The 25,005-nt window shown below is 38.6% G+C and overlaps 1 protein-coding gene across 1 annotated transcript in view; it reads left to right on the forward strand.

Moving 5' to 3' along the window:
- The first annotated feature begins 2,556 nt into the window (after positions 1 to 2,556).
- Positions 2,557 to 25,005, forward strand: part of adipor2 (adiponectin receptor 2) — a 28,007-nt gene continuing 5,558 nt past the window's right edge. The window contains exons 1-2 of the mRNA XM_085436724.1: positions 2,557 to 2,718; positions 16,009 to 16,359. Coding sequence (XP_085292850.1) covers positions 16,273 to 16,359 — 87 coding nt within the window. The 5' untranslated portion in view covers positions 2,557 to 2,718; positions 16,009 to 16,272. The remainder of the gene's footprint in view (positions 2,719 to 16,008; positions 16,360 to 25,005) is intronic.

Consider the following 25,005-nt stretch of genomic DNA (forward strand, 5'->3'; position numbering starts at 1 on the left):
ACAGAGCAACAAAAAAAAAAGCTTTAAATCAGTAATCAAGGTTATGCAAACCTGCATGACCACACGACTGTGAGTTCATTAGAGAGCTGTGGAGCTGGAAAGGTGTTTTATAAGCAAATGTTTAGATCATTTCCTAATCAAGCATTTGGAAGAAAAATGTCAGTTCCCAAGCTTTATTTTTGCACGTAAACATTTAAAGTGCGACGCTGAAAACTAATTCCATTGTGTAGTTTGTCTGCTGTATTTCCCAGCAGAGAAACTGAGCACACTTTGTCATGTGCTTTTAAAAAGAGAAAAATGATCAGTTTTGGTATCAGTACACAAGGTTAAAATCACATTATGTACTCATGCGCTCTAAGTCCTTGACATTTGAAGAAACATCAGTTACACCGCAAAGTAAACAAGAAACCTTTGTGAAAAGATATGAAATCTGTGATGGTCGCTGAGATAAACTGATTTGCTTGAAAACATTTTTTATCAACAGCAAAAGTTCTAAAACCTCGGTAAAGATATATAAAATTATAATTTACAAGTTATATGAGATCCTGTCAATATTACCAACTTCTTTGTTTTGCAAATGAATCCAATTCTTTTCTCAATTTTTTTTTATTTAACTGTACTTATTTTTGTAACACGCAGCATCCTTGTTTTATCTGTCTCTTTGTAATCTATATAGAGTCAATCCAATGCACTTATTCAAAGAAGATAAAACTTTAGTGATAAGATATCCCAATTGCAACAGAAGAACACAGATATAATCAGGTCAAAGTTCTGAGGTAACGTCATCATGCATTGCCTGCCACAGAGATTATCTGTTTCAGCGCAGCAGTGGATATAAGATTTTAGTGTTTTCAGAGTCAAGTCACTCCTTCCAAATACTATTTCTTAAAAGTAAGACAATATCTGTTGTTAAACACGTGGTTCCAGCAGAACCTCTGAGCCTGGTTCTGCTTTAGGTTTTTTCCTGTTAAATGCTAGCTTTGTGAAGTGCTTGCTCTCAGGAGGTTGTTGGATTGTTGTGGGGTCTTTACCTAATCGTAAAAAGCGCCTTGAGGTGACTGCTGTTGTGATTCAGCGCAATTTAAATAAACCTGAACTAAACTGAATTGAAATGGTACTGTGAACTTGCTTAAGCAGTTCAATGTTCAATTTCAATTTTCATCGCACGTGACCAGGAAGGACAAGGTTAGAAAAGAGTATACCAGAGGAACAGCTTGGGTTGAGCATTTTGGAGGCATAGTTAGAGGGGCATGGCTTAGATGGTTTGGAGATGTGCAGAGGAGGATAGTGGATATACTGGACAAAGGATGTTGAATATGAAGCTTACAGGCAAAAAAAGAAAGAAAAAGAGCACAGAGAAGATTCATGGATGCTGGAGATGCAGAGAGTTGGTGTAACAGAAGAGACAACCAATAACTGAATAGTTTATTGGTATATCAACATAACAATTTGCCTGTAGTTAGCAACTGTGATCAGTAATACACTGTTTAAGTCCTATAATCTGCAAAAGCAAACCAAAGAAACTCGCATGTAAACATGTGTTTATTGATTTATTGATTAGCATTCAAATATCTCAGTGAATACAGAATAAAGATTACCACAAAGCAAGAAAGCACGAGACAAGGCTAATCAAAAGGTATTGGCTGAAGCATTTGCTTATTGTTTTAACAAAAGATCTTTTGCATGCAGCTCCTGTACACAGGGCTCGAAGCAAAGAATAAAGCAAAGCAAAGCAAAAACAAACAAACAAACAAAAGAAAAGAAAAAAACTTTCCACCTTAGATAAGTAACTACATCAAAGCAAAACCATCAAGAGTTTCAGTATTATTATTTTTGCTCTTTTCATTCTTGATTTATATATTTCTCTGTTTTTAAACATGTTTTTAAACAAGGAAAATGAACTACACCTTTTTAAATCACTGTCATAACTATTCCACAGGTTAACTCCTCTAACAGAAACACATCTCTGCTTTATATATATATTTGTTCTTATCTTGTTTTTTTTTAAAAAAAGAAATCTGTTCCCCTTAAGTCATATTGACTCTCTCTGACTTTAAACAGCTTCTGAGTACTTGTTTTAGATCAGAGACTGACACTTTCATAAAATAAACAAAATGATGTCTCAAAAATACTTGATAGCTTAATCAATATTTTAATTAATGATTAGTTGCAGACCAAATACACGAACACTGGATTGTTTAGCTAATGTGGTTTGGCAGGTGATTGCTCAATTTCCACATAGCAGCTGCTTGCCAAACAAGTTTTGGCAAAGATGAACTGCTGGTTTAGGGCATTGAAGAACACTGTAGTGCACAGATACCTAGCTCACATTATATAAATCTAACTATAACATATATTCGTCTCAAGTGCGGAATATGGTTATAATGTGATTTCATTCTTGATCATTTACGATTATAAACTCGGCCTATGAATAAAAACTACAAAAACGCTTCTTCGTTTATGGAATGTACCTTTCTGTTCCTGATAGTCTCTGATTGGTGAGTTTTCATAAAGTGCGATGTGATTGGCTCATGCAAGCTCATGCGAGCGGCGTCACTCAGTGAATGCCTGCCTCCCGTCGTTTCTGGGTCCAGTCTAGTCCAGAGACTGTGAGAAGCTGCTTATAGTGGAGAGAGCAGAGCAGAGTACCCACCACAACTCTCCCTCAGCTGTAGTATCTATAGCCAGACTACGGACAGACCAAGTCATCCGGAGCAGGTGAGTACTACAATTCTCATTTGTTTCTGTTAATTCTTATTGTTGTTGTTCTGTCTTGTTTAGAGCTGTTTTATTTCTTGTCGGACTTTCCTGGCGTAACGTTAGCGCCACCCTGAATGTAACCTGCCAGCTAGCAGCTTTGCTATTCAGCTAATTCTGGGCTGTCAAAACAACGGCATAGTCTGCTAGCCAGCTAGAAAGCACAGCTTTGCTTTCTTTTTCCAAGTCATTTTTATTCTTGTGAGAGCATATTTGGCATATTTGGAGGTAGATAGGTGGCTCTGGGAGGCTGTCAAAAGAAAAAGAAGCTTTCTTAAAGAGTTATCTGGGTTCTTTCGGAGGTGTCAGCTCTTGTTAGCGGACTAGCCAGCCCGCTAGCTCGGTGTAAACAAACCATCATCGCTGCCTGTCGCTGAGCAGCAGTCTGCTTCTTATTACAGCTCGTGTCAAACGTAAGAAATATTTTTTCGTCAACGTAATGTTATACAAATAAAAACGCCCCTTGGTGTATGTCTTGTAGTAAAAGTAAACGAATTGTCGCTGTCAACAAAAACGTAGTGCAGCTAGAGTTTTAGGTTTCTTTGTCTTGCTTGCTCCCGTGTTGTGTTGACTCCGGGTACTGTGAGTTTACTCTGAGTGGCTCTTCAGTGTATTCGAAGCTTGTCATCTAAAATAAAAGAAGCGGGAAGCTGCTGTTTAGGCTGATTCATTTAATCACTTGACAGTCTTTTGTAGAGTCAGTTTTGTTCATCTTAAATGCATACTGTGCTTTCCACCTTCTTCCTTCTTTCCATTGATGACTTGTTAAATCTGATAAACTGCCTGGAAATGGCATCATATTTTTTTTTCTGATTCTTTAGCTCAAAACATTCATGTTATTTCATAAACAAATTGTGTTCCTATTTTTTTAAATTTTTTTTTTTAAAAAAGGTGTAAGCTGAGCTCCTGTTAACAATCCTAAAAGAGGTGATTTTGTGTAAGTCAGTGTGACCTGTAACTTTTTTTTTTTCAGAAAGCTATAGTCATTTCTTTCATGTGTGAGGAATAGTTGATTCATCTTATCTGCTAACATTCATTAAAAATACTTAACTTTATGGAAATATGATTGTTACATTATGACACTCATCACCAGGAGACAACACTGAAGGCCGGTTCAAAATGGTCACTGTACTTCCTCAGCTAAATTTTCTGTACATTTACAACTGTAAGTAAATTATGATATTTGATAATAATAGTCTTGAATGCCTACAAGTTATTGTAGTAACAACCAAGCCTGTGTTAATTATTGGGTTAATATTAGTTAAGAGCATTTGCACCAATCAGAGATGAGGTAAATGCTGATTTTGGAGCACATTGGCCCATGATGCCTTATGTATACCTCTTTGGAACTAAAAAAGCCCATCATCAGCTTGTGAGATTGTTTTTAAAGAATGATCTCACTTAAAACTTCCAAAAAAAAATTGAGCATACCAGTACCCCGTGTTAAAGTTTGTTGCCCACTCAATCCATCAGTCCTGGTGCTGACCCTGATTAGCAAACTGTAAGTCAGGAGATCTCAATCTCAATAAAACCTGTGGGAGATCTTGGACTTTGCATCTTGTACAACACACTCTATAGAAGAATATCTTCTGGACATCCCTTTAGAAGTTGTCTGGAAACTTGTAGAAATAGCACAAAGACACTTTTTTTTTTTTTTTTTTTTTTTTCCCGCTGAACACCCTATGAGGGCACTTAGTTGTGTTCTTTCACTAATTTCCCACCCTTGTGTATGTACTCTTTGGATTGTTATGCTACCTAATATTTCCTTTTAGCTGAATATTATATGAATGCCCATCCCATTTCAGTATTTTAACAGTTCGGTTTGCCACAAAACATGAAGTCATCTCATACATTTTTTATTGGCTGGGGTAGCTTATAACACATTTGTCCTGAATCCAAACTTTATATGCACAGAAACACTTCCAGCTCTGCCCTAAATTGAGATTAGCTTATGGATATTTCATGGAGCATCTTTTTTTTTTTAATTGGATATTTTATGCATTTCTTTATGTTTGAATTTCTTTTATTCTTGTCTTTCCAGTAGGGCCCTGCCCTTACTTTGCTCTGTCATTATTTCCAAGTTCAAGTTTAGCTTTTGTTGACCTTAACAGCACCAGAAAGAACCTTAAAACCGTTGCCTGTAAACAGAATTACATACACCCACACTACCTACTTCAATTCTCAAGTACCTGTATGTGTCTTCTATTTGAAAATCCACACAAGGATGCAAAGCAGATGCATGCATTGGGTTTTACATAAAGTCCATGCCCTGTAGAAAAGTCAAGTTGTGCATAGAGCAGGGTTCTCACAGGACCACGCCATAAGTTTTTGTAGTAATTTCTTGTTGGAGGATATTGATTTGTTGTTATAGAAAAACTGAATCTGTTGCGTAGGTTATGTTTGTACCACACCAGCTAGACATGGTTATTGAGCAATACGTCATATTTCTCCAGGAAGTTCAACTCTCTGGAGAACTTAATGTATAATGAAGTCAGCCTTTGACAGCGTGCCAGGCAGGAGAGCAGCTAAACATAGCTTCTAAGAATAGTAGAGATCTGTCATTGCTAAGTTGATTGATCATAACACAGAGTAGCTGCTCTCTCTTTCTCTTATATTTCCCTTCTCTTTAGTCCTTTTTTTCTTTTTCATGCACAACAGGGGTGTGTGTGTGTTTGTCTCTGTTTGTGTTGTTGTGTGCCAAACAAAACAAAAAAACTCAGGCCTTTGTTTAAAATGGTTTGTTCAAATGCTGTTGCCTAAATAGGCCTGGAGAGACACACAATACTCCCAGCTTGTACTCTAAACAGTGTAAACTATGTTAAAATGTGTCTGCATGTGTGTGAGTTTGTACTTTGAAGACTAGCAGATGAGTCACTAGATTTGCAGTAAAACTAATTTCAGTCGTAAAGTTCAATTGTGTATAACCAAAACAATTAATTGATTAGTAGATCAACAGAAAGTAAATTAGCAAAGAATCAGTTGATTAGCAGTGCTAAAAGTGTACTCCTTCTAGTCTCTCATATCTGTATTTGTGGTATTGTCTGTGAGTCACAAAACCCCCCAAAAAACAAGTTTTTCTGACATTTCATTGGATAACATGGCAAGTGGTCTGAAAGAAATCAGCAGTGGTAATTTTAACTGTTTAACTATTATTTTTAAAACCTTTAGTTATCTTCATGCACATGCCTTGTGTAAAGAACACGTGTTGCAGAATCTGAAAAAGATTTTTAATTACAAAAAAACATAACCTGAGCTAATCAGTCAACTTTATTGCTTGACTCCCCATTAAAATATCTTACTGTAATCCTTAGAAAACAAAAAGTAAACTTGTGTTTTATCCAGTCTGCTCCACATGACACAGAATAACAAGTTTGTGTTTAGTGGCTTTAGGTTCCCTCTTTCATTTTCAGGTCTCATTTCTGTTCATTTGACCTACTTTTAGATTACCACCTAGTGTCTGAAAACATTTGGTTGTGCTGTTTCTCCAGCAGAGCCAGCAGCACAGTGACCTTGATGTGGTCACGTGGTTGATGGGTTATGGGCTTTTTTCTTTGGTTCCAGTTAGAGACTAAAAGCTTCATCTTCTAATATTTTCCCTCCACTAGTAATTTGCTCAGGATGTGGTCTCAGTATTGTTTACTTCGGGCCTTGAGATGTTTATGTAATTTCAAGGACAGTTTGTTAAGTGATTTTTCTGTATCATGTTCGATATTTTAGCCTTCATCACCAGTCTGCGACTCAAAGTAACAGGCAGAACCATGTGGCTGTTTCATGTTATTTTCTCCATCTGGAGCACGTGCTCCAAACCCTTTCAGCGTATTGAATTACTTCCACACAAATCACAGGTGATGAGCTCTTCAGCTATAGAGAAGATTTCCCCTTTAGACTGCATCATTTGAAGGATATTAAGAGTATTACAATAAAACCAGCATGGCGTCTGGTGCCTGGACCCACCAGTTTATAGCACAACTCTGTGTTTACTGGTCTGACCACAGGGTTCTCCTTTGGTAATCAGGTCAATGCATTATTGGTTAGTGAAAATGTTTTTGTACATGCTGTCCTCAGTAAATGTCATTTTACAATATCTTTAATATATAATATCTTTTTGGGGGGAGGTCACTATTTGAGCAAAAACTGTGGCGCGGCATATTCACCTACAACCATGTCTGTCAAGCATGGGGGGGAACTGTACTGTGTGTGTGCTGCAAAGCTGAGAACAAAAGTGTGTGTGTGTGTGTGTAGATTACATCACACTGGTTGCCTTTGTTTAGCTTTCCATCATAAGACTCCAGCATCAGAAAGTCACTGTTTCATCAGGACTTATCAGGTCACCAGTAGAGACATGCTCAGCAACTGTTTTAGAACAAAAGCTCTAAAACTGGGATTGTGTTTGATGTAGAAAAACATGCTAAACTGGCTGTCAAGTAGTCTGACGTGTGCTAATTTACTCCAGAAGCTGACCCCACCCGTGTGAAGCTGCAAGTAGGTAAAAGCAAACACTTATTCACTCTATCCAATCTCTTAACTTTAGGTGTGTGGATAAAGAGTGTAGGAGGGTGTGTATAGGTTTGTTAAATTTAAAGGATGTCTCAGGGGAGCCATATAGTCCCCGAGAACAGTAAAGGCAGCCATGTGGTCTCTAAACATCAGGTTTAAATCACTACGAGGCAGCTACACATACAAAGAGTGGCTTGTTCGATGCGTGTAGGAACATGCACATGTTATAAAGCACAATTAGGTAAATGCAGTTTTGAGGACAGCGTAAAACTGCGTAGGACCTTACCTAAGTTTAACTTTCTTAAACATAGCTGATAAATGCACACGAATAATTGCTTTGTAGGAACAGAACCAAAGGTGCACAGAAAGCAAAAAATAGATGTAAGGTATTGACGTCAAAACCATTTTTCTCAGTGTCTGCATAAACAAGGTCAGGGGCTTAAGATATTGACAGTTTAATGAGACAAGAGTCTTCACCAACAATGGAAAATTCCTGCACTAATTAAAATACTCCCACATAAACCTAACTGCATTCACTGTTATCTCACAATTCCCTGCCTTTCCGAGGCAAAGATTTTTTTGTTTTTGTTTGTTTTGACTGGTACTAATATATGCATAGTGAAAGGAGATGGCCAAAATCTGACAAAACATGACAGCAGGTCTGTAGTAAAGTTTATGACATTGTTGAAATGTCACTGAACAAAGTGTGTTGTTGCGCAGTTTTTATCTTATGCAACAAGTTTGTGGCTCTTAAATTTATGTCAATTTAAAAAGAGCTTACACATATCAGAGGCCAGTGTCTGTTTTAATCTCCATTTAAATCAGTTGGTTTTTTGTTTTTTGTTTATAAAAAAAGCTGACATAGAAGATCTAAATGGCGGTATTAAATAACAGTCCTTATGTAAACATACTGCGACCTACTTTCTGTTCATTGGCTATTTTTACATTAAGAAAGTCTGCTAATGTACTTTGATATAGACTTAGCAAGTTTAGATGCTCAATAAGTGGACTTATTTGTTTCACCTTTATTTTGTGTTAAAACTTCTATATTATGTGTATATTTACAAGAAGGGAGAAAATTCAGATCTGTGTAAACCTGTTCTGCTTGACATAAGACAGACAAACTTGTGCAACCTGTTTGGTCATGAAAAAATTGATTGTCATGCCCAGGCTGGATATTAAGCAACATTGGGTAGATTATTTTACTTCGATGATCCCTGCTTTGGGCCTGTGTTATGCTAAATGTGTGTTATTGCTTTGGTTAAAAAATGCGTTATGTTGATTAAGTAGCAGTCCAGAAGGTGACTAAAAAGTGACTCGAGCAGCTTGACTTTTGTTCCTTTAACATGTACTTCCTTCTGACAACATTAACAACTTAACAGTCAGTACCTGTAGAGATAAAGCAGGGACGCAGTTATTAAAGTTTTCCGGTTGCAATACAACACCATTAAACTAGGTTTGAGTGTCTTCTTTTACAGAACACTCTGAGAATCAGACTTCAGACATTATCCCATCTCAACTTAGAAGGAAAAAGAATAGTAAATAGGAAAAACAGTGCAAAAATATGTTCGACATAGGCTTGACTTAAAGATTGCCAAGTTAAAAAATATATATATATTTACCACAATTATTTGCTCTAGTTTTTGCAAGCCATTGTATTGCTGTCCCTCCCAGTCAAGCTGGTTCCTCCTTTTCCTCTCAGTTTCACTGTGAGTCACACACAAGAGACACACACACAAGTAAAATAATATTAATCGATTTGATGAAAACACCTTATGTTACAGTAGGTGCAATAAAAGATTCACAACAGCTGCTGTACCACGGTGACAAAGGCTACGTTCACACTGCAGGCGAAAGCGCATCAAATCTGACTTTTTTGACCCTATGCGACCCAATCCGATCATGGTCTGACAGTGTGACTGGCACAAATCCGATCTGGGTCACTTTCGTATGATGTTTTAGAAAGCGACTGCTGTTTGAATGGTCATGTCGCATTAAATCCGTCTTTTACATCACTGACACAAGACAGACGCCAATTATCAGCGCCGGAGAAGCGCCTGAGAATGCATCGCGAACGCTTCCTGGCCATCCAGCGTAGATGTTAGTGAAACTTTTGGGAAGACAGCATTGGAGAAACGTGAACATTTTATTTGTACTGTATAATCTGCAGATTCTGACAGAAATCTGCAACTATTCTTTGAAGCACTGCTCCTCTCTAAAAAAGCAATAAGGATAATTATTAGGCCATATGTAAATAACAAAATAACTTTATAACTTAAAGCAAAATTGGGAAACGTAAAGTCCGAAACAAGTCTTTATATTAAGGGCCGTCAGTCAAACATTGTTTGGTCTGGGTCTAAACAGAGCGCGTTGTGTGTGACATCTTTTTTTGTGCATACAGGCCGCTTTGAGGGTTCACACTAGAGCGTGTTTGCTGTTACATTTTATTTGTAGTGTGAACAAGCAGACAAAAAAAATCAAATTTGATCAAAAAATCAGAATTGAGCATTAAGACCTGTAGTGTGAACGTAGCCAAAGTGAAGGAGGCCAATGGAGGATGCGTCATGCATTAGAGCTCTTCAGTCATGTCAACTGGTAGAAAAACCTTTAGACTGCTTACCTTTTGCTGCTATTATCCTCCGTCCTACAGTATGTTACCCACTGACACCCAACCCAGGCAGTGGTTAGATATTGGTTTATCATGATTTTTAGATTTTAGTTGGTTACATTTATTTTTATTTTTTTTATTTTTTTTATTTTTTACAGCATCTTAAGTGAATATGTATTATCTCACCCAAAATTTGCAAGGTAAAGCACTACTAAGTACCAGTAACACAAGAGTACCGCAGACACACAAATGTTGAATCTGTAAATTATTTTAATAATAACAGAACCAATAATAATATATAAACTCATAATCAGTCAATACAAGAGAACATTTTTGCACCAAAGGGGGAGCAGGAAAAAAGACATCTTTTCCTGGTCTCTCTCTGGAATTTGAAACGGTTATCCGTCTCTATGTTTGAACACAGTTTTGTTTTTTGTTTTATTTCTGCAGCAGGAAGAGCAACACTACTTGTACTATGCTGACCTTTGTCCTACATTTGCTTTTCACTAAATCAAAGTAAAGCAAACTCTGTTTAATTTGCACTAGTCTATGACCTACAACTGTGTGTCATTACACAAACACCCACACACTGATGCAGTCCACAGGCATAGTTGCCTGTCTGCCAAGCAGATGATGCTGCAAAGGATGAGTTTAATGAGTCATACTTTCTGCCCTTCACTCACATTTATTTCTTGCATCTCTCTATTCTCTCTGTCTGCTTTATTTTGCAGAAGTGAGGTTTTCACCTGCTTCTGTCCACTGCTTTCACCTATAATGAAGGTCCTCACATTTTTTTCCCCTCGGCTATCTGGAGAGACATTAAGGCACCCACCACACCTATGTCCTCTATTACAGGTCATTTGTACATATTGCTTGGCAATAAAATGATAACGGTCATTATTGTGAAACTATCTTTCCGTGATGGAAATATAAGACATGGTTAATATAACCTCAGTAGAACTATTTGGATTCATGTGTTTAAATGAAATTTAACAGCACAGCTCCAAATAGGAGTAAAAAACAGAAATTTTAAGCATGAGCCATTTGATCTGTTTTGTATCTATTTATCATGATGAGATATTATTTTTATAATATTTTCCAGCTTTATTTTTACATATGATAATTGTGGCAGCTGTGATTTAGAGCAAAAATGGTCACAGCCATCATGAGCGATCGTCCTGTTGACCTAAAATCGTTGTCAGTGCACGTTTTAAGAAGCAGAAATGGGTAATTCTGCTTTTTGGCTTTTTCCCCCGCTATACTTCCACTTTCTGCAGCTGCCAGATGTTCACCACTCCTAGTTTTCCTTCAGGAGGAATAAAGAAATCGAGAGCAAATCAATCCGCATTGATGTTTCCGCTCAGCCTTCAGTTGTTCTTATTGTCTTTCTTTCCTCGGTGGCTTTCTTTCCCCACTTTTATCCGAGTTTGCTGTTAGTGTCCTGGATTGATTTCTTGGGTTTTTGAAGCCTCTTCTATACTCCTGACGGACTACTGCTTGTGGCTTCATACCCCTGACACACACGTCTTATCAGTCTTTATATTTATTGCCAAAAATATCCAGCTATTGTTCTAAAATATTATCTATAAGATGGAGAAGAGTAAATATGTGTTTGTCGTCCATGTGCCTTTGATTTTGAGGGTTTAGTGAGCGAATGCAATGACTTGGAAAACTGCACAATGTGAAGCAAGAGATACTGATTTGGATGGCACAGTGAACTCTGTGTGACAATCTGAACACTTTACTTCTGGATAAAAGCAAACCAACCAGCCTTCTGTCTGCTGTTTTGTAAAGTGATTTTAAATTGGTGCCTTTGGATTTAGTACATCAGACAGAACATGCAGCGGGAGGCGGTGCAGATAAGATGTGCTCGGTGATGATATACTAAAAATAAACACTCTTAAGCAGTAAGTCAGAGCTGTGGAGGTTTTTTTTTTTTTTTTTTTTTTTTTTTCCATCTTCGATGTAGTGGTTTTAACAAAAATATGTGCACCTCGTCCTTTCACCGCAACTTGTTTTCTTTCATTTTCAAGGCTGGTAAGCACTTTTAAACTTGTTTTCATTCTTTCAAACTGAAGACCGGAGCTGAGTGACATCAGTAATGTAATCTTTAAACATGCGTGCTCATAGCATGCTATCACAGCCTGCATGAAGTGGATACATGCACTCATTGTACTGTGGATATTGACCTTTGAGTCGGATCAATAGCATCAATGTTAAAAGCTCAATAGTGTCCATCATTAAAGTAATGTGTAATAATGTGACCTCAAGGTTGTTGTGATATCAATACATTTTTAGTGATTTTTTTTTTTTTAAACTGATATTAAGGTTTAGTGAGGTGTTTTTTTTTTTTTTTGTTTGTTTGTTTTTCTTTCCATATATGGTGCAAAATACTGTGCAACTTCCTAAAATGAAAACTAAACAGTCCCCCAGAAAATTTCAATAAAGGTTAAGCTCATGCACATGAAAGGAGGTGCACCCAATATTTCAAAATATGGATTGCTTTCTATTTTAAAATATTGCTGACAGCATGCATTCTGGATTGCTTGCGCTGTTGTATTTTTTTTTTCAATTCTTTTTAGGACATAGTTGAAAAGCACTAGAGGAGTTTATTTTCAGTAAAGGGAAGCATTACTCAGGGGCTCTCCAGGAGAGATTTTGAGTGGGAGCGTCAGTTAATTCCAGTTAGTTCCAGCGGGTCGTCCACCTGGCTCCTTTTTGTCCAGCCCTCTGTCTCTCCCCGAGTACCACTCAGGGTCAGGTAGATGGCATTTAGTGAGTGGCTATAATTAGCAGAAGAACAGAGCAGATGGTAAAGTTGTCTGTGTTATTGGTTTGTTTCATAGGTGATGAGTGTGGAAAATTATTGGACGTCACAGCAGGACGTTAATAGGGAACAATAAGCGTGTACATGACATTCACAAGCCTTTTATGAGCCAAGAAAATTGTGATCATAGATTTACCCAGCATGAAGCATCTTGATGGTGAGTCATTTCACATCCTGTCGACAGACATTGTGTGTCAGCTGGTCTCTCAGAAATGAAACCTCTTTGGGCTTTGGCTCAGACCCTGGGAAGCCCCATTTGGTTTGGTGTCTAAAAATGATAATTTTTTTTCTCTCTTTTTATCTCATGTTCCCTGATAGCGTGCCTTTTTATCTCAGTATGGGGTCAGAACTGTGGCGCTTGTGTCTTTCCCTTTAAGTAGTTCCAATCATTGTGTTTTGACTTTGACTTCCCAGGCAGCTGGACACAGACAAGTGAAAAGACTCAACTTTGTAAAGCTTTTTAGTGAGTCTGTTCTCAAACCTGCAAATTTATTGTTTTGCTTTACAGAGTTGAAGCTTTCTGTTGTTTTTTTCTTCTTCTTCTTCTTCTTCTTCTTCTTCTTTCTTCTTTCTTCTTTCTTCTTTCTTCTTTCTTCTTTCTTCTTTCTTCTTTCTTCTTTCTTCTTTCTTCTTTCTTCTTTCTTCTTTCTTCTTTCTTCTTCCTTCTTCCTTCTTTCTATTTCATTTTATGATTTTTTTTATTTTTTCCAGTTCAGTTTCAGTTAGTTTCTGGAGTGGGTTTGCACATCTCAGTTTTGTTTCTATTAGCTCATCTGGCTGAAGGACCGATGAGCTCATGCCGTGGCCAGACGTCCATCGTCTGTCTGTCCACAGGTCATAAGAATCTCTACTCCTCCCAGAGTATTTGTCAGATTTCAGTGGAACTTGGACACAATGATCACCTAATGGGAATGTGGGACTTCACCCAAACTGTGGTCAAGGTCAAGTTCATATTTATCATTCTCGGTGATTTTAATTCACATTAGTTTGTGCAATATAGCCAGTCAGCTTGTTTCTGACCTGACATATATCGTGACACATGTTTTATAATGTTTACTTCGAGTTGTTTTAATAGCATGTGTGGTGTTTGTCAGGGGTAATTTACTAGTTGTTTAAGTTATTTGACTAACCAGGGGAAAGATTAAAGACTTTCTGAGCATAAATCACAATATATTTGACTTACAATCATGTAAACATCCCAGTCTCAAAAAACAAACGCACCAAAACTTCCTCATAATTATTGTATTTGATCAGCATAAGGCTAAAGACCTTTCCTTCCTATTTTCTATTTTGTTACACTGTAATGCTTTTTCACATCTATTTTTTGGTGTTATTTACATGTATAACTTTGTGGTTATTCTCATAATATTGTTGTTTTTGTCACAACCACACAGAACAAAACTTGTCTGCGACTTGAATCATCTGGAGAGCTGTTTGCGCCTGTGTAGCAATCAGACCACAAGACTATTGTCCTGGGAATCCACTATTATAGCTGCCAAAATACCCTTCAAGAATACTTTATTCCCCTTTTTTTCTAGTTAATAGGGACCCTCCATGAAATCTAACTTTTCATCATGACGGAAAATAACAGTGCAACTAGAGTGGGAAAGAGTGTAATTTTCGTAAATGGTCGATTGGGGAGAAGCTGAAAGGAAAGGGGGAGAGATTGATTGGACAGTCTTTAGATGTAGAAGTGCTTCGATTTGGGAACTTGCCCACTGGCCAGTCATCTCAGTTCAGCTAAAATAGTCGCCATCATCTTCTCTGCGTATAATAGAGCGTGCTGGTCAATGTCACAGGGTTTGACACTCAGCATTTTTCCTGCGGCTCTAAGGATTTTCTTTGTTCTTAGCTTTGGATAGTTTTTTCCTTTCTTGTTTACTTTCTTTTTACCCTTCGCCGCCACACTTATGGGAGTATGTAACAATTGCTTTACATACATACTTGCATCACCCTAATACAAATGGTACGTTAAGTGGTTCGTGTTTGTACGCACATGCTTTGTGTTCCTCTTTTACCCTTGAGTGTACAGAATCCCCTAATGCTTGTTTGGTAGCACAGAGAGATGGTTTAAATGAAGTGGTCCAATGCTCGAGGGCGTACTCACATCAACTTGGCCTCTCGGGAGCAAATGTGTGTGTGCTGGAGAGGCACAGTGAATAAACAGTATGCCGATATGTGTGTGTAGGTGTATTTCTCATTATGTACAGAGCATTAAAGGTTCAGTGAATGTTTAAAAACATGCTGCAGACAGTATAAACATACAAATATGAGCATGCTGTACTGCTGTTGATATTGTGAGGCTACCTTATGAATTTTGTTCATTAGCTACATTATGAATGTCTCTTTGCATTGCGATTGAATTGTTCAACCATGCTGCCCACACTGTTTATCTAACTTAAACGACGTTTATATTTGCCTGTAAAATCCAACGAAGAACTGTTCTGAGAAATAGTGACGTATTTTGTGAACGATAAAGGAAATTGATTGTAAGTTCTGAACCTCCGTGTCTTTTTCCTGTGTGTGTGTGAAACACTTGTCTCTGTCCTTGACACTTCTTGTCGCTAAGCAACTCAACATGACAGCAATTTGGCAGCGCCTAGCTGGCTTTGAGTGTTTGTAGGTGCAGTAGTTTAAGGCCTCGATGCCATGAGCAACTTTTTTTGAAGTGACAGAGAATGCAGTAATCAATGGTAGCTGTTTGGCTGTGGTGATATTTCTGCAGGACACTTTGTGTGTCAGGAGAACACAAACGTGTGACCTTTTCAGGCCATGCTGCCACTAAATTTATTTTTAGTCTGGGCGGCCAAGCCAAAAACCAAACACGAAGCCTCACTAATGCACTGGCTGTTACGGGTGTGTGCAGGATCATGTATTTATTTTATAATATATATTTTGTTTCTTATTGCATTCTGTTTTTCAGTTACTTGGAGACTGTTATTGTGAATGATTGTATTAGGTTAATGTTATAAACTTGTGGTTTCAGGGTTTTTTCTGCTTAAAATGGTCCTTTGGAGTTTGTCACATAATCATTGGTCCAGATTTAGTTTGCCAAAGAATCTGTGGTACTCTTTGTAGCACAAGTTCATATATTTTGCTGTTATTTCTGGCCTTCTAATACACCAAAATGTATTTTATGTTTGAATAAATGAAACCCCACTTAGAAAAAAATTGTTTCTTTTGAAAGATCCTGGACATTTTAACAGTTGTGAAGTAGATTTGTTTTGATCACATGTTATGACTATGTATTTAAATTTGAGAATAAACAAATAACTTTGGTTTTTCCTGTTTGTTTCTTTGTCTTCCTCAAAAAATGTAGTCTCCTTCAAGTCAAGTGGCAGTCCTGCCCGCCTTCTCAGTGGATTCCTGGTTGGTCACCCATCTCACCAACCAGATTTCATCAACATCTGCGAGTCTGTCCGCTGCCCTCTGAGTTCACCTCAGTCTTCGTTGGAGGCCAGTCCAGCACTTCAAGCTGGACGGAGGAGAGAAGAGTGGGGCCGAGGGCCCAACATTTGTGTTGCGACATAGAACTTCAAATCTCATAGCACAACACACCACAGAGTCTACGCCTACAGGTCCCATGAGTCCACGGGAGAAAGCAGACTTGCCCACCTCAGGTTCTTCAACCAGTCACCTCAGCACCGCAGAGTGCCCCTCGCACAGTGGGGTAAGTATGACACGCACACACACACAATTTGCTGTGGTTGGTTCAGAGCAGTGAGGCGTGATGTGGGTCAGCTGGTTACACTGTAAAAGTATCCCACCAAAACACACACCCTCAAGTTCATAAATAAACAGGTGTTGTTAACAGGAAAGTATAATATAGTGTAACTGATGCTGACCAGTCTGTTGACCTAATAATAAAATAAAAAAACATGAGCTGGAGGATTTTTTTTAAGTTTAATTAAAGAAATGAATGTCAATTTTCTTTTATATTTTATATCAGTTTATTAGCAAAGTGCAAACTCGCTGGGGGCTCTTGTGTACATAAATACAAAGTAGATTTGAAGCACACACACCACACACATCGATTAAAAACAGTAATTGGCACTGAGGGTTAATCACTTGGTCATAGTCTGGCCTCAGTTTGTGTCCTTTGGAGTTTATTGAACGGCATATTTAATTTAACATAAAAAGGCTGCGAGGCTTTTCTTTATTAATGAGCATTATAAAGTTAGAAATGCCAATAACTGTTTAGGAACATTTTGGACCTACTTTGTTGTTAGTTCTGCGAGTGAGCTTTTGTTAGGGAATTATCCTTTAATCATTTAACATTAAACCATTAAAAATAAAACAAATAAAGCACAGTACATAAAACATGAGTTGAAGTAACACATTAACACTCTTCTCAGTGGGAAGTTTCCTGGAGACAGAAAAGTTGTGAAGTATTTTACATAAAGCATATCCAGTACAAAAAGCACAATCTATGCCATTAGCAGTTTGACAAAGCTGTGCGTATAAAACTTCAAATGCAGTCTGCTGCTATACCTGAGCAGCTTAGAAAGAGTTGCTGGAGAATTAAATTTTGCACGTTTTCATCACGAACCTCCTCCTCAGCTTTTCCAACCTCAACTTATTATTGACACCCTCACCACCTTCTAGGCTGCTCAGACTCAATGATGAGTCATTCTGGGGTGTAGTAATTAGCAGTGCATTTTGATGAGGTTGCCTCAGGGACTGCCTGATGTTCACTTTTGGTTCCTCTCTAAAATCTCAAGCAATGTGGATAGTGAATAAGGCCAAAACTCACAGCTCCTGAAATAAGCCTGTTAGTACTATATAGAGTTGTCTTCGTGGAAGGAAAGCAAATGTTACCAAAAATCAGTGTGTTTAGCACCATATGAAGGTAACCTATCACACAAATGTGCCAGACACTCACCCTCAGAGGCACCATTTGTCCTTTTTCAGACTGAACGTGTGTGTGTATACAGTCGGAGCTGCTGTTCTATTGTTCGCTGTGAAAGACGATCAGCAGTGGGACACTGAGCTGAAACACAATAGTATTTGTGTGTCTGCTTGTGTTTGGCCTTTTTACCCGCTGTAACAGAACACAGACACCTGAGACAGCATCGGGGCTCCCTGCCCCAGTCAGCAGGGACACGCTGTGTTAACACCCCACAGGCCACATTTGAATTTTTAAGTGTTTTGCTCAGGTGTTAGCTTCTCTCAGATGTGTTGTTTGTGCTTGTGCGGTTTGGTTTTGGGGGTGGTATTACACTTCCTGTTTTCCGTGAAACTGGAACTTTTTTTTTTTTCTTTGTCAGTGTGACCTATATATTTCATATGTTTGATTTACATTTGATTTTATGGTAGGGAGATGATCTCCTGTTCAGAAAAATGTACACGTGTCTGTTTTTCTGATAGTTTTGAACTTGTCCCTGTGGGATTCTGGCATTTGAGTGCTTTCCTGGTCACACCCCTCTGTTGCAGAGACGAATTTTGAAACAATAGTTTCACATCCCAAAGTCATCAGCCTGCTATCTTTGCATGAACTATGTGTTATAGGGAATTTGGTGCTCATAACTGTTTTAGAAATAGCATAAAAGTTAGAGATTGTCATGAAAGATGCCTGTAAGGGCTAAAAACACAACATCATTAAAGTCAAATTATGGGTCTTTTTACAGGTCATTTAATTTACTGAAAGTAATTAAGATGTTGAAGAATTTAAGGTGGTAATATCTGTTACATGAGTCCAGTCCAGTTTAAAGTTTTTCATAATGGAGATAATGGAAAATAATTTGAGTAGGAATAAGAAAATATCCCACATAGGAACAAAAATATCCGCAGAACCCAATAAACTCAGTCAACATTATGTCCTCTGTTTTGTTTTTTTTGTTTGTTTTTTTAAAAAAAAGCTGTTTATCCTAAGATAACAAATAATGACAAACTCTCATAACACATGTAGTACACACAGCGCTGAATGAGACACAGCTAAGGAATTTGTTTTCAGTCACGTACACACAACAACGTAAAAGGAAAATGCCAACAGACGAATGACGTCTTCAAACATCCTCACTTCGTCAGGGTGTTTTTTTTTTATTTTTATTTTATTAAACTTTTATCCATCTCAGGTTAATGTAACATCACTTTTTACTTCCTTTTCTTGTACCTGTCATCCACAATCACAGTCATTAAGTAATTCTAGCATCCTTCTTAGTCATTATTCATTAAACCCTCAAACATTGTGGGGAACAAATTAGCACTTACAGTCACCAGTTAGTATATTGGTTATACCTTGCCGGTGCCAGGTTGGGCCTCCTTTTTCCTTCAGATCCACTTTAACTCTTTGTTACACAGATTCAACCAGATGCTGGAAACATTGCTCAGAGATTTTGGTCCATGTTGACACGAAAGCATCACAGTGGCTGCACATCCATGATGTGAATCTTTTCTTCTGCATACTTTGGTTGTAGCCATTTTTCTCTGACCTCTGACATCAATAAGGCATTTTGTCACAGAAACTTCAGTTCACTGGATGTTTTTATCTATTTTAGACCATTTCTGTAAAGCTTAGAGATAATAAATCCCAGTTGATCAGCAGTTTCTGAAATGCCAACAATGTAATTTCGAAGTTTCCCTAAATGTTTCCCTAAATGCCTTAAGTTGCTGCCATTTGATTGGCTGATTGAGTATTTGAACAAAGTGGCCAGTGAGGGTTTTCTATTTTGAAGTAACCCACCAGCATTGTTTGTGAAAATATCAGCAAGAAGGCAAATAAAATCCCCTGCTTTTAAAAATATCCCAGCTTGGTAAGGCTTTCAGAGCTTCCATTCTTTATCCAGTGAAGCAAGGAAGGAAAAAAACTTGCTTCAAGGTCTTTAACTGTGAACAGCTTGATAAAAATCTAGGACTTTGTTGCTGGACTTGCAAATTCATGCCTACTTGCGTTCATTTGCACAAACAGTTTGTCTTGTGACCACTGGAGGTGTGTGTGTGTGTGTGTGTGTGTGTGTGTGTGTGTGTTTACCCTTACTGCCCCAAGAGAGCAGCTGTACATGTGTGAGTCACATGTCTGTTGTGCTGTGCAAGGGTTAGCGTGTATAAGTGTGAGCACTTCCCTCCAACACCAGTTCAAGTTCCAACTCTTGTGTCATTGGTCCTCAGAGTTGGACCATGTAGTTTAAAGTTCACTGGAGGATGTTGAACCTCTTTTGCTCACCCCTGACCAAGCTAGAGAAGCTAATCATTCATTACAAACACAGTATGTGTATGTAGGTGTGTGTAAGTGCATGTGCGCCATCATTAGTCAGGAGAAAGTCATTAGCCAGGTATACATATAGGGTAGTTAATGAGCCTGAGGGGAGCTGGATATATGTTTCTTTTTGTGTGTGTGTGTGTGTGTGTGTGTGTGTGTGTGTGGCATTGGGCAATATTGCTGTTTTGGGACTTTTGAGAAAAAGTGCCTCATTTAATCTTGAGCAGACCGATACCTTGAGGGATTTCCTCTTCTTGTGTCTATATATCATCCAAGACCAACTTTTTAGCTCATGCTCAGAGGAAAAGTGTTGCGAGTCTTTCTGCTGTCATGCTCTGACATTCATTTTTCTTTCTTTCTTTTTTTAGGTTTTATTCAGTATCTTAAGAGATCCCAGATACAGCACATTTTGATTCATTTTCACAAACGTTCTTGCAATAAATAACTGTGCAATCCCTTCATCTCTTTGTTTAGTCTTTAAAAAATGTAACACATCCAAAATGAACAACCACTCCCACTTTAATCATGCCATATTATAACAGACTGATAAATTGAAATCACAACAGAATATATAACCTTTTTATTTCACTCTTAAACTACTGCCACGTTAAAAAAAGAATAATTAAAATGGCTTAAGGCAGAACTTCCCAAAGTGTGGGGCTCGCCAAACCAACTTCATTCTAAGCCAAAGACTAGAAAATATGGTGAAGCATATCTTCCCTTTGGTTTCACCTGCACAAGTGCCAAGGTAGGTCTCGCCTGCATAATTGATTTTCCCTGTGTCGGGAGCAGCGCTGGGCTCTCCAAGTCACGACAAACAGTATCCCACAGCTGTTTATGTTGTCAAACCCATTTTGCACAGAGAGGCATTTTTTGAAAAATGTATTGATAGCAATGTTGAATATTATTACACAGGAAAAAAACAACTACAGTAAAATAATCACACCGTGACGCCTCTGCCTTTCTAAATGGAGGGACAGTAACTGCGTGTGTATCTGCAAGCATTTAAAAACTGAAGGTAGAGACAAAATACTGTTAATCTGACTATCTGCCATTCTGCAATTCATCTCATGTAAACAATAACGTGGCGCACAGCATGACGTGAAAAAAGGCACATACCTTTGACGTTGCGTGACCAACTCTGTATTCCTCGTCCACGCGTAAACGGAAAAAAGGAGTTTTAAAAAATCTCAGTTTTCGGTGATTCAAAACGCCGTTTACGTGTGGACGAAACAGCTGCGTTTTCAAAAATGCCCGTGTAGGTGCGGACGTAGCGTAAAAGAGTTAGTAGAGTATTTTATTACTACCTGTAATTTATTGCAGATTACTTGTATTTGCTTAATTGTTTACTAAATGTTTGAGGTGTGAAAGAAACCGCAATGGAGCAAAATATGGGTGTGTGTGGCTGGAGGATGTGTTTGCATGCACGCATCAGAAGGGGGGTGGGGCGCGAACATTTTTCTTATAAAACAAAGGGGGGCCTAGCAAAAAAAGTTTGGGAACCACTGACTTAAGGCATTAAAACATCCCATCACTTAACAAAGCTGGTGAAAGTCAGCGTGCCTGCACTGCACTGATAAGGTTATTTACCTTGTGTGTCAGACACAGATGCATTTTGCTACAATATGAGATAAAAAAAAAAAAATTTAAAAAAATGTATATTTGTGGTATTTCTATTTTCAGTAAACACATGTACCAGGCTTAGCTTTGCAAATGTGAACACTGTGTTTGCTGTTTCCGGCTAATCTTTGAGTTTTGGACTGTTGGGCAGGAAGAATGAGCCATATGAATAAGTCCGTTTCAGCTTTGGGCTGCAAGTTGAACATGCTATCAATTCTTTTTAATTCAGTGTTTGGGAAGAGGCTCCCAACTGTCCTTCGGGAATTTGTTTTCCACCCCCCAAAAAATGGAGAGGAGAAGTGTTCAGCTTATACATGACACCAACTGTGACACGTTTACACAAAATACACGTGACTGTGCCAGACGAGCAACGATCTGGGCCTCGCTGACCTCCGGACTGCGTTGTTACTCATACACGATGAGCTGGTGCATGGTGACCTCACCGAGATAAGAATGAATGGTTTTTGGATAGATGGGATCATATCAGTAGACATGCACTCTCTCCTATACAGAGCGAAATCTGACTCTGTAACCTCTGCCATAATACCTTGTTGACAACCATGCAGCTGAGTCACATGTTCAGGCTTTTTCACAGGCGTGTTTATCTCTGAATGTAAGCACAAGTGTGTGAGGGGTAGCCCAGAGTTCCAGGAAAATTGTCCTGCTTCGCTGTGACAGACCTCCTCCTGTCCTCTCAGTTTTTAGGTCTGATTACAGCAGCTTCAGCTGAGCAGCTGGCAGCTCGGCTATTTGCGTCGCCTGCTGCTAAACCTCAGCACTGTGGCTGATTTCAAATGAACTGATGTTTCACAAGAAAAGCAAAAAAAAGTTTCTGTGCCTGCATCACTGGCAGTCGGTCATTTTCAGTTTCTCTGTATTTTTCTTCCTGAGAATATGCGCAGACACCCATAGCTTCCTCTTTGCAATCAGCCTCTTTCATCAGCTTTTACGTGGCAGAGAAAGACGAAAGCTGCTAACTACCAGCTACAGAATACCCATATTAAACCCGCTTCTCACGATCAGAGCAGGAAAGCACTCTGGCAGGATTTAACAGCTGTTTTTGCAGATTTTAATAACAACATCTCTACGGTCGTGTGAAAACAGCCTCCAAAATGTCAGCTTCACACCAGGTAACAGAAACGGCCTTTTCAGTCATTTATTATTTGTAATCAAACCTTTTGTGTAGGGGGAAAAAAGTTTACTAAGCTAGCATACTGTAGCTCAGAGCAGGAGAGCAGGTTGTCTACTAATCGGAAGGTTCGTGGTTTGATCTCTGGCTGCTCCAGTCTGTATGCAGAATATCCTTGGGCAAGATAGTAACCCAAGGTTTATTTAAAAAAAAAAAAGTGTTAAAAATGAGGTCAATTGTACTAAATCACTATTTTTCTGACAAACACACTAACAGATTATGTCCCACGGTGTTATGTGCAGGCGTTACTTCAGGGCTTCAGCGTTGTCGTACATATAGATTGTTTGGTGAAGTTTTGTTGATAAAACTCAGTCACAAGATTCAGTCTTGTTTTCACATGATGTTAGCATAATTTTATTCTGATATTCACATGGATTCAAATTACAGCAAGACAGGTTAGGCGAGTAGCTTGTTGCTAGGATAAATTATAAATAAACTGTGCGCTTTGCATCCAAAACTAATCGGGGATTTTAGTCTGGTCGTGAGATGACAGTAGTTGTATTGATAACTGCAGTAGATGCTGTGCTGCTTATGTGTCATACACTTTCTACATCAGCGAAGAGCACCACACGTGTCTCAAAAGCCGACGAGGATATAATATCGCAAGAACAGCTACTCGTCCGTCTGTGCATCTGCAACCGAGCATAATCCTGACCTTAGAGGACATGCTGTTGTTCCTGCTGTGCACAGACACGTGTGCACACACAGAGTTACTCAAGAATCTCACAATCCACAACCAGACTGGCAGCACCTGAAGTTAAGGCCACACCTGTATTACTTGCATGCATGGACACACATGAGAGGTTATCCATGAGAGATGCAAAGACCAGAGGGCACACGTGATTGTTTGGCAGTCACCCAGATACCCTCTGCTGACATAGTGCACTAGGTCCTTTGCACATAAGTACACCGAGAATCAACGTTAGGTGAAACAGCAGATTCATGAAAATATTGCCCTCAAGTGTGATGGAAGCTTTTGTCCCTTCCTTGCATTTTTGCGGCCTCTGATTTGTTCTCATGTGTGGTTAAACACTGTGTGCACACAGATTCAAGGAAAAATAAACTTCGGAGACGTTCACTTTCAGTTCCTAAACGGCATGTCATGGTCAGTAGGCACACGTGCACGAGCAGAGACCTTGCTGTTGCAGTGTATTTTGCTGGTGGGTCTTTAAAAACGGGGTTAGTCATGCATTATATATAAAACAGGACTCTCATTCTCCCTCTTTCTGCAACCCACTTGTTCTCGTGTCCCTCTCTGTCTTGCCACTTTTCCCCTAATTTCCTCACTTGGCCTTTTCCTGCTCCTCTGGAGTATTAAAAAGAACAAGAGGGATGCCATTTCTAATCATCTCCTATTAAACATAAATAAATCTGTGGCTTGTTAAGAAATTCACACTGAAATATTAAAATTGACAGAAAAAAACTATCCTTTGGCAAATTTGGTTATATTCCACTGAACACAGTGGAAATGGCATGCATTTAAAACATGAAAGTGGCACAAAAAGGGCCCAGGATAGCCGGAGGGTTAAGAGGAATAAAAAAATAACAATAATCATCAGTGTATGTGTTTTGATGCATGTGTGGCCTTAATACTTATCAGCTTTCCCACCTGAAACCGCACACATCATCGGTGTGTCGGCGAGCGCTTAACTGTGTGCGACTGTTTGTTTGCGTGTCAGTAATGATGAATGACTGTGTATTTATCACAAAGCGCTAGCCATATTAATTCTGCCACAGACTACCCAGCGGTGACAGCTATTGTGTTGGATTGAATTCACACTGTCTGTTTAAGCCTCTATTTATAAATGATAGCTCAGACAAACGGGGACTGCAGCGATTTAATAATAAAATGGCTTTGTTTTCTTTACACAATAGCTTTAATTTTCTTCCTTTTACAGTTTTGTTAATCTGATTTGTTTGTGTATGCAGTCAGATAGGGATGATAAAATGTGTATTTTTACATGCGCGTATTCTCTTATAGTTTTTGTGCACCACATGCTGGGATATGGGACAGTTTAAAAGCTTTGCACGGACTGTCTGAGGAGTTGTCAGTAACAGCGTTAAAGGTAGAACGAAAAGAAAAACGATGGAGCTAAATTCTCGAGTTGTAAATTTATGAATGTAAATAAGTTGTTATGTTTCCTGGTTTGAATAGTGAAGTAGATTAAAGGGAGGTCAGTTTATTTTACATTTTGGCTTATTTTTAAACACTTCATCATCTTGCTTCAGTAGACTTGTCTCGCGTGCTGACAGCATATGAATCAGCGCGGCGCCTCAGCTGCACGGGCACAAATCTGCAAGGAGGCTTT

The sequence above is a fragment of the Copadichromis virginalis genome, linkage group LG17 (genome assembly GCF_057382275.1).
Source record: "Copadichromis virginalis isolate Kocher_CV1m ecotype Utaka linkage group LG17, C_Virginalis_male_GT1.1, whole genome shotgun sequence".
Classification (NCBI taxonomy): Eukaryota; Metazoa; Chordata; class Actinopteri; order Cichliformes; family Cichlidae; genus Copadichromis; species Copadichromis virginalis.